The sequence below is a fragment of the Corapipo altera genome, unplaced genomic scaffold (genome assembly GCF_003945725.1).
Source record: "Corapipo altera isolate COAL_440 unplaced genomic scaffold, ASM394572v1 45, whole genome shotgun sequence".
NCBI lineage: Eukaryota > Metazoa > Chordata > Aves > Passeriformes > Pipridae > Corapipo > Corapipo altera.
Genome location: NW_020884877.1, coordinates 5,349,024 through 5,364,387, shown reverse-complemented (window position 1 = coordinate 5,364,387; position 15,364 = coordinate 5,349,024). Strand labels below are relative to the sequence as shown.

The 15,364-nt window shown below is 37.5% G+C and overlaps 1 protein-coding gene across 6 annotated transcripts in view; it reads left to right on the top strand.

Annotated features, from left to right (window-relative positions):
• STK17B (serine/threonine kinase 17b) overlaps positions 1–15,364 on the top strand; it is a 30,029-nt gene extending 14,665 nt beyond the window's left edge. The window contains exons 1-8 of one of the 6 annotated variants that reach the window (XM_027636742.1): positions 21–123; positions 2,231–2,389; positions 6,118–6,330; positions 10,172–10,316; positions 10,540–10,666; positions 11,569–11,617; positions 12,983–13,162; positions 13,645–15,364. In XM_027636742.1, coding sequence (XP_027492543.1) covers positions 2,268–2,389; positions 6,118–6,330; positions 10,172–10,316; positions 10,540–10,666; positions 11,569–11,617; positions 12,983–13,162; positions 13,645–13,927 — 1,119 coding nt within the window. In that variant the 5' untranslated portion in view covers positions 21–123; positions 2,231–2,267 and the 3' untranslated portion in view covers positions 13,928–15,364. Of the gene's footprint in view, positions 1–20; positions 124–254; positions 373–567; positions 787–2,229; positions 2,390–6,117; positions 6,331–10,171; positions 10,317–10,539; positions 10,667–11,568; positions 11,618–12,982; positions 13,163–13,644 lie in introns of those variants that run through there. The other 5 variants (XM_027636746.1, XM_027636744.1, XM_027636747.1 and 2 more) reach the window with 5 other exon arrangements.

Below are 15,364 nucleotides of genomic sequence, written 5' to 3'. Positions count from 1 at the left end.
GGGCGCGCGCGCGCGGCCGGGGCAGCCGCGCCCCGCGGGCTGCGCGTTTCAAACGCCGAGAGCGAGCGAGGGAGAGGGAGGGCGGCGGGAGCGGGGCCGGCCGGGAGCGGCGAGCGAGGAGCGGTGAGTGTGCGTCCGACCGGGGGGCTGCTCCGCTGGGCGATGGGTACTGGGCGCTGCCTCCCCAGCCCGGTGCCGAGTCCCGCCGGTGCGCGCCTCCCCGCCCCGCGGGGCTGTCTGTGAAGGCAGTCGGGGCTGTACCGCGCGCACCGACCCGGTCCCGCCTTTGGTGGCCGCCCGTGGTCCTTCGCTGCCAAACGCCTTCCCCGGCCCGCAGCGGGGACTTGACTTCTTCGCGAATAGTTAAACGAGGTGATTTTTTTTACCTGTTGGAACTTCCGTAGTTTAGTGGGAAGTTTTCTTTTTAATGAGAGTCTTGCAGATTTCTGTAAGAACCACATTTCTGATGTCTGGTACACATTGGTGCAATGTGTAACAATACAGGTATCACCTTTAATTTTGGAAACAGTTTATTTTTTAGAATTTGTGCCTTCTTTTTTTCCATAGCTAATTGGATCTCATCTGGGTTTCTGCCTGCTGTGAATATGTGTTTCTCTCTCTTCTTTGTGACACCGAGCTTAAAAAAGGAGAGAAGTGCTGTCTTACTGGAGAAATAAAGTCGGTGCAACAGAAGGCAAAATGTCTCCTTAATAGTTGTTCTGTAAGAATGAGGGTATGAAATTAAGGTTTACATAATATACCTGATAATGGTAATAAACTCTTAATCAATTCAGTCAGTTATCTAATACAAATATTTTTGTGCTGAAGTACTGCAGTAAGGAGATACACTTGAACAGTTAAAGTTATCTGGTGAGTACAGCACTAGGGAGAGTCACGTAAAATTTCAGACATCAGAATCAGCCTCCTAAGTGATAAACTGTCATATAATTGGGCAGAAAGGAATGCATGGTTGTTAAAAAGTGTTTCAGAGACTTGTGTGTTTGATCGTATTGTTGCCTCTTGATAATTTTTAAAGAAGCTAATTGATGCTTATCAAATGATACTTTGAAGATGTTTTTAAACTGTGTAGTTTGGGTCTTTTTCGTGCTAAAGCCTGTATTGTGATTTGAACCCAAAATTGTGCCAATGTGAACATCCGAGTTCCAAGAATGGGAACGCAAACAGTGCTGGATGGGTACTGGATTATATTTGAATCATAACTAGTTCAAGTGCTCCCCCAGAAGTTTCTGATAGTGCACTTCTGTCATTTGAAAAGTGAAAGTGTATTTTTGTGAGTTTGCTAACTGTCCCTGAACTGTAATTTGCCTTGTGTTTGTTGGCTTTTTTTCATTGCTAATAAAGGCAAACCTGCTCTTTAACTTAAAAAAAGCCAGCAGTTACAACTTCTGTTATCCTTCAGTAACCTTTTTCTACCTTGCTTTTGTATTTTACCTGAAGAGATGCTTCAGGCCTATAAATGTGAATGCTAAAATCTAGTATTTTTATGGGCTTTGGTTTTATTTTTAACAGTAGTAGACTTAATGTGGGTGGGTGTATCTTCATAATGTGTTGTTCTGCTGGTTTATTAAGATAATTTAATCAGAATTATTACATCATTTGATTCTCAATGATCTGAACTTGCAAAGAGAACATTGTCTATTCATGCTGCTTTCTGACAATTAACCTAGCCTTAAAAATGAAACTTAGATGAGCTATAAGTGAGTTTAATAAGAAATGTGAATCTTCCCACTGGAAAAAAGCACTTTTGTCCTGTTGTTACTTATTCCTGCTATGTTGCAGTCAACAAACAGGAAGGAGTTTTGGTTAATTCCCACAAGAATACCAGTTAAAAGTATGAAGCTACTGAAATTTACCCAGAATCCAAAGAAGTGTTAAAGCTTATTTTCAGAAAGATTAAAAAGAAGGTACATATCATTAATAGTTAAGTAGTTATTAGCATTTTTATTAGAATTGAAGCCTATCCCTAATGTCTTACAGATATGCTCCAGAGGGGAAAAAAACCCAACTTATCTCAAATGTTTAATTATTAAAATAACGTGTCTTGATTAGTATTCCATTTGGGTTTTATTTTTACAGTGAATAAATGTGTTGTTTTCAGGTAACTACGGAACGAAGTTACACCTATTCTGGTTTTATAGACCTAAACTCTAATATTTGTATACTTGCCTGTGCTGCAATTATGGAATTTCTAAAACTCTTAATTGTTTAGCAGGTGACTGGTAGATGGGAGAGACCTGTTCTTGAAAATGTCAAGAAGAAAGTTGGAGAATAAAAGCCTTTCTGGCTTGTTAGACACACCTCTGCACACAGCAATCAAGACAGAGAATTTCCACAATTTTTATACTCTCGAATCAAAACAGCTAGGAAGGTAAGATTGTTCCTATGTATTTTATTTTAGCAGGAGGAGTTTCTGCTGTGGGAGAATTCTTTGTAGAGTGATAGAATTTCTCTAGCAAACTTTTATAGTAGTAGATGGAGAATGAAGTATCCTTCCCAGTCCTCTTCTTTGCAGCATCCAGTGGGTTCTCTAGGAACCAGGAAAAAAGGTGCAGTGAGACATAAGTTGCCAGCCTTTTCCACATCAGAGAGATGTTTTCATAGGCATGTAGATTTGGGATTATCTTCCTTTTCTTGTGTTTCCCCTGTCTAGTCACATATCAGATTCCAGGTACATGGACTGAAGAAGAGATGGCATAGAATGACACAGACAAAGAATGGGGATTTTGAATTGGTTGATCCAGTTGTTTGGATGAATTTTCTGAAGTCCATAAAACCTTTTCTCTCCCCACCCTCAAGCAATTTCAAGCAACCTACTGTTTCAGAGTAGTTTTGCAGCCTTCTTCCCTTGCTCATGTTTGCAACAGTAAAATAGGAAATAACAAAAAACCCTAAGCTCTTGGTGTTTGTGATCCTGTTTCAGACATACGAGTGAATGTGTTTTTTGAAATCACTGTGTTAGTTCACACCTTGAAAATATTTGGTGGATTGGGTGTAAAGCCATGCAGACATAATGTCATGGTCCTGTGTCCACGCTCCTTGGAACAGAAGTGACGTGGGTCAGTCTCACAGTTGTGCCTTGCTGGGCTACACAGCAACCCTTTGCACCTGCAGCTTGTTTTGTCAGCAGAGATGTTCTTCTCTATGTGTTTTTGTAAGCTCTTTGGCCTTCATTGTTCTCTTGGGTTTTTTCTGTTGTTCTAGCATGTGCTTTATCTGGTAGACTTTTGCAGAAGTGCACATTGCAGCCCATAACTTTCCTCTTTTCTTAACTATTGTCAGCTCTGCTTTTGAAATCTGGGCTCTGCAGAAGCCCAGTTGATATGCACCATCCTCTAGAACTCCAGTATTGTTAAAAGGCTGGATTTTGTTGTACATACTTGTGAGATGACATCTAAAACAAACAAAACTATGGATTTTTCTGTGGATTCCAGAACACTGGATTCTTTAACACTTTGTTACATGCACAACCAGGCATAACGAAACAAGTGCCAAAATGCAGAGAAAACAGAAGCAGAGTACTATGTTTTCCAAACATACTTTTGATTTTTCCTAGCCTGTGTGTCTGTTTTTAATTTTTCAGTGTATAAATGCTTCATAAGTGATGTAAAATCCATCTTTCTTTGTAGCCTGTCTAAAAGATTCAATATGTTTTTTTTTTTTTTCACTTGCGATTTTCTTCTTCCTCTTCAGATTATGTAGTAAATAGTTCTTTTGTTCTCTGCTTAAGCTTCCCAAGTCCCATTTCTTCCTCCCACACCCTTATCTGCTAGGTCCTTTGGTATTTAAGACACTGACTCACGAAGCTGGCAGGTTGGGTTCTCTTTAGTGGGTTGAGTAGTTTTGTCCCTGGTGTGTGCATGGCTTGGCTTCTTCTGAAGCTGTTAAATTTCTGTGGTTTATAACTTGAGATATGAAAACATCTTGAAATCAGTTTTTCTTGTAAAACTGGGCTGTGAGGAGGGATGGTTATGCAGCTGCTTTGCAGGCAGCAGGGAGTGGGAACTACTCTGCTTGCTTCGGTGCAGCACTTCCGACCTGACTTCTTTGCATTTCTGGGGCAATTTCCACTGCTCTAAAAGAACTGTTCTGTCTTAACTTTGTCTTAATTGGCACACTGCAAATTGAGTATAAACAAGTGGAAATTCTTACATCATCCATCTGGAGATGCCACTGACCCTTCAAAGCTGTTAAACCCGCAGCACCCAGGGGGAATATGGGCCAAAACCATCAGGGAAGATCTTACTGTTCTCATGAAACTCAACCAGTTCCCCTTTGGTAATTTTAGAGAAACTTTTGTGGTTTGACAGGGTGATGTGATGTTAAAACAAGAATGTAAGCTGGGGCAGGGAGTATTTTCAACTTTGGTATGTTATGAAATTCATCTCAATAACTTAAAATGTTCTGCAGTAATTAGCTGGTTTAACAATTGGGAAAGAACCTGGCAATTGCAGGCTTACAAATATTGCTAAAATGAAGAGTGTGCATGTGTCAGACTGTAAATAACTTCCACCACTGAAATTAATTTTTCCTTTGAATTTTGTACTCTTGCCTTTCTAAATCTAATGCTTTAAAAAAAGGACAGAAAAATCCTACAACTAATTTATGTAGAAATCAATGATGACAGCAGCTGTTTTGTTCAATTTTTTTCTAAGTAATTTATAGTAGTATGATTAGAGGTAAACTTTACGTGTTTAATAATGGAGGTTTGTGCAGACTACTTAATATCTGGTTATTTGCATATGAAAATCTTACTTTTTTTCACGAGATGCTCATACTTTTTTTGATTAAATATTGAAGTCTAGATTTTTTTTCAAAAAAGGCTGAGACACACCTTTTTTTTTCTGTTAAGGAAATATTCCTTTTAGGCATTGGGGCTTTTACACCAGAAAAAAGGCAAAACAGGGCAACTTAGTATTTTCTACTGAAGTAGCTAATTTAGTTAAAAAAACCACAGCTCAAATAACTCATACTGAGCTGTTCCATTAAGTTTTTTCTTAGTATGCTGTGGTAACAAACATATGAGTGGAAAGGCTTTTTTTTTTTTTTTTTACATAAGTGTAGATCTTTGTGCATAGTTTTATGCTGTTTTTAGAACTTCAGACAATTTATTTTAGCCTTTCAAGTTTGTTTTTTTATAAATAATGTTTTGTATCATTTGAAAACACTTTGCAAGAATGCAACTAGGCATTTCTGGGAATGCAGTAGTAGTAGTTATAACATTTTGTTTTTTCAGGAGTTTATAACTTGGCTTAAAAAACTGCAACTTTTTCCCCCTAATTTTTTTAAAAAGATCAGCTTCGTGTTTTAATGACAGTATGTGAGTTTTTTTAAAAACATTTCTTTACCAGAATACATTTTTTTCCCATACCTAAACAGTTGACTAGGAAATAAAGCAGCACACTTTGTCTAACTGTAATTGAGGAAGAGAATGCTAAGTATTGGGTGTTTTTCTGCTAAGATGTTTTTAAATGTTTTGCAGGTACCTGAGATTTTTGTAGCAGTACCACGTGATTTGTGGAGGGAAATTCTCTTTATGACTTCTAAAATTTTCTACACTGAAAACCTCCCTGACCCCCTGTACATATAAATATGCTTTATTTTCTGTGTTCATTGATTGCATTTCACAGGGGGTTTGCTTTGTTCATTACTGTGTCCTGTAGGTGTTCTGATGAGGTTGAGGGTTTTTTAATATAGTATTGCCAACCTGAACAAAGCCCTGAGCAGCCTGGTAAGATGTCATGGCTGGTCCTGCTTTAAGCAGGAGGTTTTGAGAGACCTCCAGATGTCCTTTCCAGCTGAGTTATTCTGTGATCCTACAGTGAGAATGTTCCTGTAACTCCATATCTGATTTAGTGTTTACCTGGTCTGTATAAAGGGAATTTTACTGAGTCTGACCAAAGCTTCATCTGCCTTAGTATCCTTTTTTGTACAGTGGCTGAAAGATATTCAGGGAATATGTAAGAAAAGGCCAAGCATGGCATTCCCCAGTACATTTTTTTGTTTGTTTCTAATTATTTGCCATGCCCTCTTATTTCTAGTGGCAATTTCTGTGCTTTTTATCTCTTGGGTCGTAATGTTTTCCCTTTTATTTTGTAGAGGAAGATCTGCTGTGGTTAGAAAATGCATAGCTAAATCCACAGGCCAAGAGTATGCAGCTAAATTTTTAAAGAAGAGAAGAAGAGGTCAAGACTGCAAAGCAGAAATTCATCATGAAATTGCTGTACTTGAATTAATGAAATCTAATCCTCGCATAGTTAATCTTCATGAAGTCTATGAAACAGCAAATGAAATCATCTTAGTGTTGGAATAGTAAGTATGCCTTCCTCACATGTTCCACATTTGTAGTTAAAAATCTTTAAATATACTAATTTTTCGCATGAACTGCCTGAATGCCCAGAATTACAACAGTGCACTGTATATATTATGCTAGTATTTCATTAGGATATACTTTCTAAACATATTTATATTTTTTGCTTTAAGAGAGTTTCGGGCAAGCTGACTGGAGATAATGTTCTTGAATCCCATCAGAAGTCCAAAGTGCTTTGATGCATCTTAAATGATAAAAAAAAAATAGAATAGCCCAGTATTGATACCAAGTACACAGACTTCAAAGAAGCTGAGCACATCTATGCTCTGTGAACTTCAGTTAGCACTTGATGCTTTTTGGTGACTGAAGACTTGTAGTTGCTTTGTGGGTTCTGAGCTTCTAAATTTAGTAGTTTTGTTGTTTTGAAACTGTTTGGCTTTTGGAGCCGTTTTGTAAAAAATTCCCATATTTGTTTCAGATGTCCCTGAAGCTTCTCATTAGCTCTGAAAAAACAAGTCTAATTTGGGAATTGAATTTGAATTATCTCTCGTATTTGCTGTGCATTTTTGTTTGGAATGTAGGAAACAAAAAGGCAGATTTTGAAGTTAGATCTCTCTGGGCTTTAAGTTTCACGTACAAAGTATTTGAAGTGCTGTTAATGGTGGTCTGCATACAGCATGATAAATCCCCTCAAATTTTCCAAAGAATGTAGCTAGATTCTATCTTTAAAAGCTTTTTTTCCTGGAACTAGATGATCTCTAACATATTATTTGTTGTTCTGTGAAGGTTAAAATAATAAATAATGTAGAAGTCAAGACAAAGTCCAGATGGCAAGTTTTGAACTTCTGAAAGTGCAAGTTCACATAAAAGCCATACTGATTTTCCTGCTTCTGTTTCAGCTAAGCTAGCTCTCTCTTGCTTATTAAAGCTCTGTAATGAAACATCTTCCTTATGCTACATTGGTGTTCCTGGTGTAACTTCATTGTGGCGTTCAGAAGTCTTGCAGTAAAGTGTTCCTACTTTTGTGGGGATTACACACTTAAATTATATTCCCCTCTAGCAGAATAAACAGCTTTTCGTGTTCATTTCTCATTATCAGAACTCTGAAGCAGTACTTGAAAAGAATTGCAAGAAATGAGTTTATAAAATAGTTTATAAGCATTTCATCTTCAGCTGTCTTTTTCCCCCCTGCGCATGTTCCTTGCTCTTGTTATGTATTGTTGGGGTTTGGAAGATGTAGGAGTAAGAGTCAGTTTGTGTTAGTGCACATTTTCTAAATAAAGGAGAAATGGATGCTAGCTCTTAGTAAGGCCATCTTTGTAGAGGGAATCACTAAAGATGTGAATACTACTTCAAAAACCCCACCATGGAGGTTGCTACTCTTCTAATCTGAGGGCCAAAGGAAGAATCCAGTTACTTGGAGAGAAACCTGGCAGCTGTACTAACTCATTGTGCAGCTGTAATAATTTCCAGGTCTGTCTAGTTTGTGCACTGAAGAACTAAGGCTCTGCAGAGTGAGATCAGAGCTCTGTCTCACCTGCCATTTCCAGCAGTGGCTGTAGGAAGGTGCACTTTAGGAAGAGCTAAGGAGCATATAACTGTCCACTTTTCGCTCTTTACTATCTTTGCACTGTTGCAGCAAACAGAGGTATTGTACTGAGAATACCTTTCTGCTTATTCCTTTTAGTTTATGGACCTGTCCAAGTTTGTGAATGTGTTTTGTCCTCTTTTTGAACCTGGTGATACTGTCTACTTTGGTGTTAATAAATTCCAGGTGCTCATTATCTTCTGTGTGAAGAAATATTTTCTTTTATCTTTTTCAAACTAATCAGCTACATTCATCAGGTGCCTCCTAGTTCTTATATTGTAGGATCTGGTGAATAACAGTTTTTGTTTGGCTCTAAACCAGCTTTAGTGTTTTTGTAAGCATCACTTGTACACTTCCCCACAATCTTCTATCCAAACTGAAGAGTCAGTGTCTCTTTGGTTGTTTTTTTTTTGTTGTTGTTGTTGTAAAGCAACTATCTGTCCTCTTACTTGCCTTTCTTTGTATCTTCATTAATCCTACATAAATGAAGATACAGAAGCAGAACTACATGCTAAGGTTTTATACTGAGCATTGTTTTGTTGCTTGTTCTCAGTAGCCCCCCTGATGATAGCCAGGTATGTTGTTTTTTGTTTTGACTGCTCTGCACATTGATCCTGTTATTTCTTAACGATTGTCAGTCAAAATTTTCTGAGCTATCCCTGCTAGTTCAAAGTTTGTCATTGTGTGGGATCATCTGATGCTCTTTTACTCACTTTCTCTGTTGGTGCTGGACTTGCTTATTAATGTCTTCTTGAACTGGGAAGCCCAAACCAGGATGCTGCATTCCAACAGTGGTCTGGTGTGCTGGGTAGTGTCATTTGCCTCAGTCTGCTGGCTGTGCTCCTGCTATTACAGCCCAAGGTGCTGCTGACCTTTCCTGCACTTCAACACTAGCTGTCTCTGAGGGCTCACAAATCTTTCCTGCAGAGCTTTCAGCTCTTTACCCATCTGAATGTCCACCCATCCAGGCCATAATGCAACTTGGATACAATAATACTGTGGGAGACAGTGTCAAAACCTTGTTAAAGATGGAGTAAATGACATCCACATCTCTTCCCTCATCTACATTTTGTCATGAAGCCAGCTAGAGGAGACATTATGGACACCTCACAGAGCAGGTTTATGACTGTGTTTATTTGTGTTGTCCATCATCTAACTTTTTTATAGATTCTGTCATTTTGTTAGCATTGAAGATTAGGCTTCCTGATCTGTAGTTTTCAGGTAGCCCTTTATTCTTAAGGGAGAGAAACTTCAGGCAGTTTGAGCAGGCTGAGTAATGATTTCAAACCCAGCCTGAAAGGAAACAGCTGATGCTGTGGCCAAGGGTAGAAGTGTAACTAATAAACCACGTGCAACATGGTTATTTCCATCCTGCTTTACACTGTACTAATAGGGTTTTCTGGAAGCCTTTTTTGAGGAAGATGAACTTGAGACACTGTGTAAAAACATGAACCTTGTCAATCTTATTTTTGAAATCTACCATTTCTACACTAAAAACAAAGTGACAGAGCTGAGTCCTGCTATTTCTGAATATTCTGTGTCTACCAGAGTTCTGGAAGGGACTGTTCAATAACTGACTAGGCATCTGTATATTTAATCAGCAGTAGCATGCTAGATTTTCTTCCTGGTACCTCTCTGAGACTTCCATCAGAATGGCAAGAGGCAAGTATGCAGTTTCCTCACTCCAGAAATATTCCTTAGCAGTCTAGCTGTTATTAAGTTGTTATTACATTTACACCACAGCCACATCATGTAAAAAATAATGATTTTTACTCCTGAATTCTGAGAATAGGAATACTGCTGGGCTTTCTTGCTTTGAATTGTTTATGAACTGGTCTAATGGAAGAAATTTATATTTGACTTGAAAAGAGAGGCTTCTTTGGTTAAGGAATGATGATAGAACTCATCTTCTTGAATGCATCTTGGCACTTGCTTATAGGAAAGCACGCTTGAGGGTAATAGAATGTTATGAGGTTTTCAACCAAGGTTCTGTTTTGCTGTCTCAACTGCTTTTGCTGGCTACTAGGAAAGAAAAAGCATCATCAGATTTTTTTTTTTTTCCTTTTCTATGTGCTTATATTATGTGTTTTGGCATAAATATGTAAAAAAAAAAGTAAAAACAATATTTCCAGCCTCTCTGAGATTACAAATATATATTAAATAAATATATATATATATTGCTATATATAACATTTTTCCTCACTTAAGATTCAAAATTTAAACTTAACACATAAGTGTTCTTGAATGTGTTTCAGTGCTGCTGGAGGAGAAATGTTTGACTTGTGTGTCCCAGATCTGGATTACAGAATTGGTGAAAGGGATATTGTAAGACTTATAAGACAAATACTTGAAGGACTTTGCTGCTTGCATGAAAACAATATTGTTCATCTTGATTTAAAGGTAAAACTTTTTATTTTAGTACTTTAATTTATTATTACATTAAAGTAATTTGTTAAGTACATAACAAAGATGAAGATAAAAAGGAGTGTGTTAGAGATTAAATATTTTAAAATAAAATTTAGCAATAAGCATTGCATAATAGAACCTGCAGTGTCATTTTGTACATTGGGCTTTTTTGCAGATTGCGTTTGATTAATTGGGATTTAAATCTTTTCTATTCTAGCCTCAGAATATTTTGCTGAGCAGTGTCAATCCTCTCGGTGATGTAAAAATTGTAGATTTTGGTATTTCCCGGAAGCTTGAGAATTCGGGTGAACTGCGGCACATCATGGGAACAACAGAGTATCTGGGTATGGAAGAGCTGCTTCACCATGTCTGATTTGTGCTTTGGAGAAAACAAACAGTTCATGGAATATGCTAATGAATTTACCAGTCATTACTGGAGAAAGAACATTATAGGACAAAGCAACGTGTTTTGAGCTGTTCTTTTTTTTAGAGTGGTCAATGAATATTTGCACCACAAATTCCCAAATTATGTCAGTAAGTGCAGCTCTCAATTCATGCCGTAGCACTTGCTGTGATGCCGGCTGTTAACAAAAAGTTTGGGCTGTTAAATTCTTTTGATTAGAATTGAAATACAGCATTAGCATGCACAAAGAAGTGTTCTTTGAGTTAGGAATGTTGTTTAGTGTGATGGTTTAATGAGATTAAAATATTCCTTGGAAAGGGGAAGATTGCCCTTAACACTTGGCCCTCTGTGAGGCGCGGGTTTCCTTCATGATTTGCCAACGCTCAATTTTAAGAGCACTTCAAACTACAGTGAAGAACTTGCTATCTAGCATAGGCTAACGGCCACTGATCCTAAAATTAGCTTGGTCATCTGCTTTTGCAGTGTTAACATGCTGAAGGCTTTATGCATTCCCCTAAAGAAGCTATATACTTCAAAACCTCCTAGAAGAATGTTTTATGTGGATACTTCTGATTAGAAAACATCTTGAGACTTGGCTAGGAATAGACTTTAGGCCATGTAGTGCTGTTTAAGTGTGACTCAATTAAACATCTATGTGTCTAGTCAAACAGAAATAACTTTTTCGCACTCTTGTGGCTTGAAAATAATAAACTTAGCTATTGAAACTGCGTGTTTAGTCTCATAATAATGGTTGGCAAAAAAATGCCAGAAATGTAGTATATGATTCAAGGCTGTTTGAGTAATATATTTATTAAAGCATTTTTCTTCTCTCCATCTGTTTAGCTCCAGAAATCCTAAACTATGATCCTATTACCACAGCTACAGACATGTGGTAGGTTGTATATCTTAATTCATTTTATTGAGGTGAGGGGGGCCACTTAACAACCTAGGGGCCAGATCTGGACACTGATGCAGTTTTTTTCTGGCTTCCAAGAATACCTTGCTGCTGGACTGACTAAAAGAGGGAAAGATGGGAGGATATAACTCCGGGCTTACAAGGAATTACTGTAAATGGGTCTGTTGCACACTTAGAAGGGAATGCCAGTGGCTTCTGAGCCTGGAGTATAGGTATTTGTTCTAAGGGAACAATAACAGTGGCTGGATAGCATACTTTAGGTATTAGTTACTCTGGGATGACGGGCTTCAGGTATGAGCTTCTCTTGGACACTCTTTCCTCCTCACTTTTGTATTGTTAAATAATTTTATTATACAAATGATAAGAAGTATTTAGTTTTTTACTTTTTATCTTTGGGAAATACTTGCAGAATGAGTCATAAAAAATGAGACAAATACCTTAAAGTGATCCACAGCTTTATTTGTGGCTTACTAATTTTATGAACTATGTTAGTTTAAAGACTGGCTTTGAAATGTTTCCTTAGAAACATAAAATATTCATATGCTCTTCTTGAGCATCTTAATAATTAAAATTCAGTTTTAAAAGGTGCTGTGATCTAATTGCTTCTTTGAAATCCTTAACTTATAATAGTAACTAAATCTGTTCATGAATGTTTTTTTTAACCACTTAATATTTGTGTGCTTTTGTGGGAAGACATCAAAACAAATTGTTGATGCTCTACTCAGAATGACAAACACAGCAGCAGCTGCATTTTCCACAGTGTAGTGGGTACTAAGACCTGATCTGTCTGATCACAAAAACATTTTTATTATGCATCAGGAAACCATCTAAGATTTATAATAGATTGCGTGATGTGTCATGTTCTTAGGGAAAAACATCTGAGCAAGAGGATATTGTAGCACAGCTCGGATGTGGAACGTGCAGAAAGGTTGACTAAATCTCAGTCTTTGATACTTCATCCAGAATTGTAGTGAAAGGTGGGGTTTTATTTATATGCAGATAAGAAGGTCTATTTTTCCACTGTTCTGTCCTCCAGAATTGCTGTATGTTATGTCCAGGAGAGGGCTGTGTAAAAGTGATGCATTTGCTTTCCTAATAATCTAAGTGGAAAGAAAAGGGTGTATTGAAAGTAAGAAATTTTCAAAAATGCCTCCACTGAGATGCTTTCCTTGTGTGTGCTTGTGCATACCTGCTTGAATCAGATAAAACTGAGATGTCACATGATGCTTTTAATTCTCTAAGTGTGGGATACATCAGGAGGTTTGATCTGCTGCACAATAAATATGCAGGATATATTGTTCAGATGTTCATGTAGGATTATACATTGTGTTCTTATCTCAGGAACATTGGTGTCATTTCATACATGCTGCTGACACAAGAATCTCCATTCGTGGGAGCTGATATTCAAGAAACTTACCTTAATATATCTCAAGTTAACGTGGATTATTCAGAAGAAACGTTTGCATCAGTTTCACAGCCTGCCAAAGACTTCATTCAAAAACTTCTCATAAAAAATCCAGAGTAAGTAACAAACTCCTCCAGGTAACAGTCTTAAATTTGTGGAGCACCTAGAGAAAGTGAATGTTAATTTATGTACCTGATACCATGATTCCTTGAAAACCTAATGGCTGAATATTCACCTAGCGTTTATTATCACCCTATTTACAATGGTCAGTATAAAACACAGGAGTTCAAAAGCATAATCATGTGCACATTTATATATACCATGCTGAAAACATTCCAAGGGAACTATGTTCCTTGTTCTGATGAAAAGCTTACCAGCTTTAGAGGAAACTGTCAGCTACATTTAGATGCGTGTTGCCACTGCTTAACCTTAACTCTGTGTTTTGTAGCAGCTGAGATAGTGCTGAAAAAAACAGTGATACTGATGCTTTAGTGTCAGTTTTGCTCAAGATTTCTTAACGTGTGTCAGAGTTATTTTAATTAAGTTTTTAGTATTTCTGAAATGAACTAAAGCAACTCTTCCCTTTTCTTTTTCAAAGGGAAAGACCCACAGCAGCGGACTGCCTTTCTCATTTGTGGTTGCAGCAAGGGGAGTTCGCGCTCTTGTGTGGCCCTGAAGAAACCTGTTGCTCTTCTCAGATGTCAGGACACACAACAAAATGCTCAGAAGAGCGGAATGTAAAATCCAGTTGTAATGGTACCTGTAGCGACAAGGAAGACAAAGAAAACATTCCAGAGGACAGCAGCACAGTCTCCAAACGATTCCGTTTTGATGATTCATTGCAGTATCCCCAAGACTTCACGACAGACTTCTTATGTTAATGTGTAATGCAGACTTTTATAAAATGAATTCAGCATAATCTGTTCCAGTGGTGAAAATAAGATTATGGCTTGCCAATTCATGTAGCATTGGCGTACTGGAAATGCACTTTGATTCTTTTATGCTGATGCCTCCTTTTCTATCCATTGCTGGCAGTGGATTTAACTCCTGAGAAATTGGAGTTGTTGTGCCAATAAAATGAATTATTTTTTTAAAGAAGATATGAATAAATATTTTTGCACTTTTCGAGTTCTAGTCAAAAAATGACGCTAGAGTGAACTAACTGAAACCTGAAAATGAGTTTGTTTAAACTCAACCTTTGCCAAAATGTGGTTGAATACATGCATGCTTTTATGACTTGCCTTAATAAGAAATTGGTCTCAGCAGGGAAACTGAATCTAGCTGTCTTACTGAACTTACTTGTGACCCTTCTCATCACTTTAAGTAGAGGCTAAAGTTGGTATGTTTTGGGACTGATAAATCTGTTGGGGTTGCTTGGAAAACTGTTTTCCCTCTGGGACAACTAGTAGTTATGGAAGTGTTTCTGCCTTATAGATCTGGTCCTCTTAGGGATTGTAATGCACACTGTGGTTTTGCTGTGTTGGATCTCTGCAGCTCTTGAATAGAAAATGGGTAGACTGTCAGTCCTTGTGCCAGTAGTCCTTGGCTTCTTACCAGTAAATTGTTTGAAGATGAGCTTCCTATGCTGATGTGAATATTTGATGAACTTATTAGTTTGCTGTTATAAAACCTCTAAAATATTATCATCTACCTGTATTGACCTTTTCCTTTTCTTAAAAAAAACCCCAAAACAACCAAAACACCTCCCTCCAAAAGAAAAACGGAAAATACACAAAGGAACCCCAAAACAGAAAGCCTCCTTATAGTTAAAAGTAGTAACTGAATAAACTGAAAATAGCCATTTTTGCCAGTGAAGCTGGAATTAACAACTTTTCTTTATGTCCCTCTAATGTAGAAGTGCAGTGCATCTTTGTCAATTATTGTTACCCCTAATGACTCAGCTTCATACCTGCTCTGAGAAATGGACTGCAGTGTGTTAGTATTTAAAGACAAACTACCTGATAATTGTTTTAAGGCTTTTAATTTGGTTTGCTCAGTGGTATTTTTTTTAAGTTATGTCCCTTCCACTTCCTATTTCTAGGCTCTTAGGAAATAATGCCTATGTAATGAGTCTTGACTTAGAGCAATTGCCAGTGGTGTCTTAAACAGCCTGAAACTAATACTGACAAAATAAATGCCTAATAGTAACAGAGGCTGGAAGTCTTTTTGTGCAGGGAATGTATTAAAACTCTTACAGATATTTTGAAAGTAAATGTCTCTTTAAAATATTTTTGGGATTTTCCACTCCTCAGAGCTTAAATTTAATTGTCTTTGATTTGGATTTGTTTTGTATAATAAAATACCACAATCTGATAATA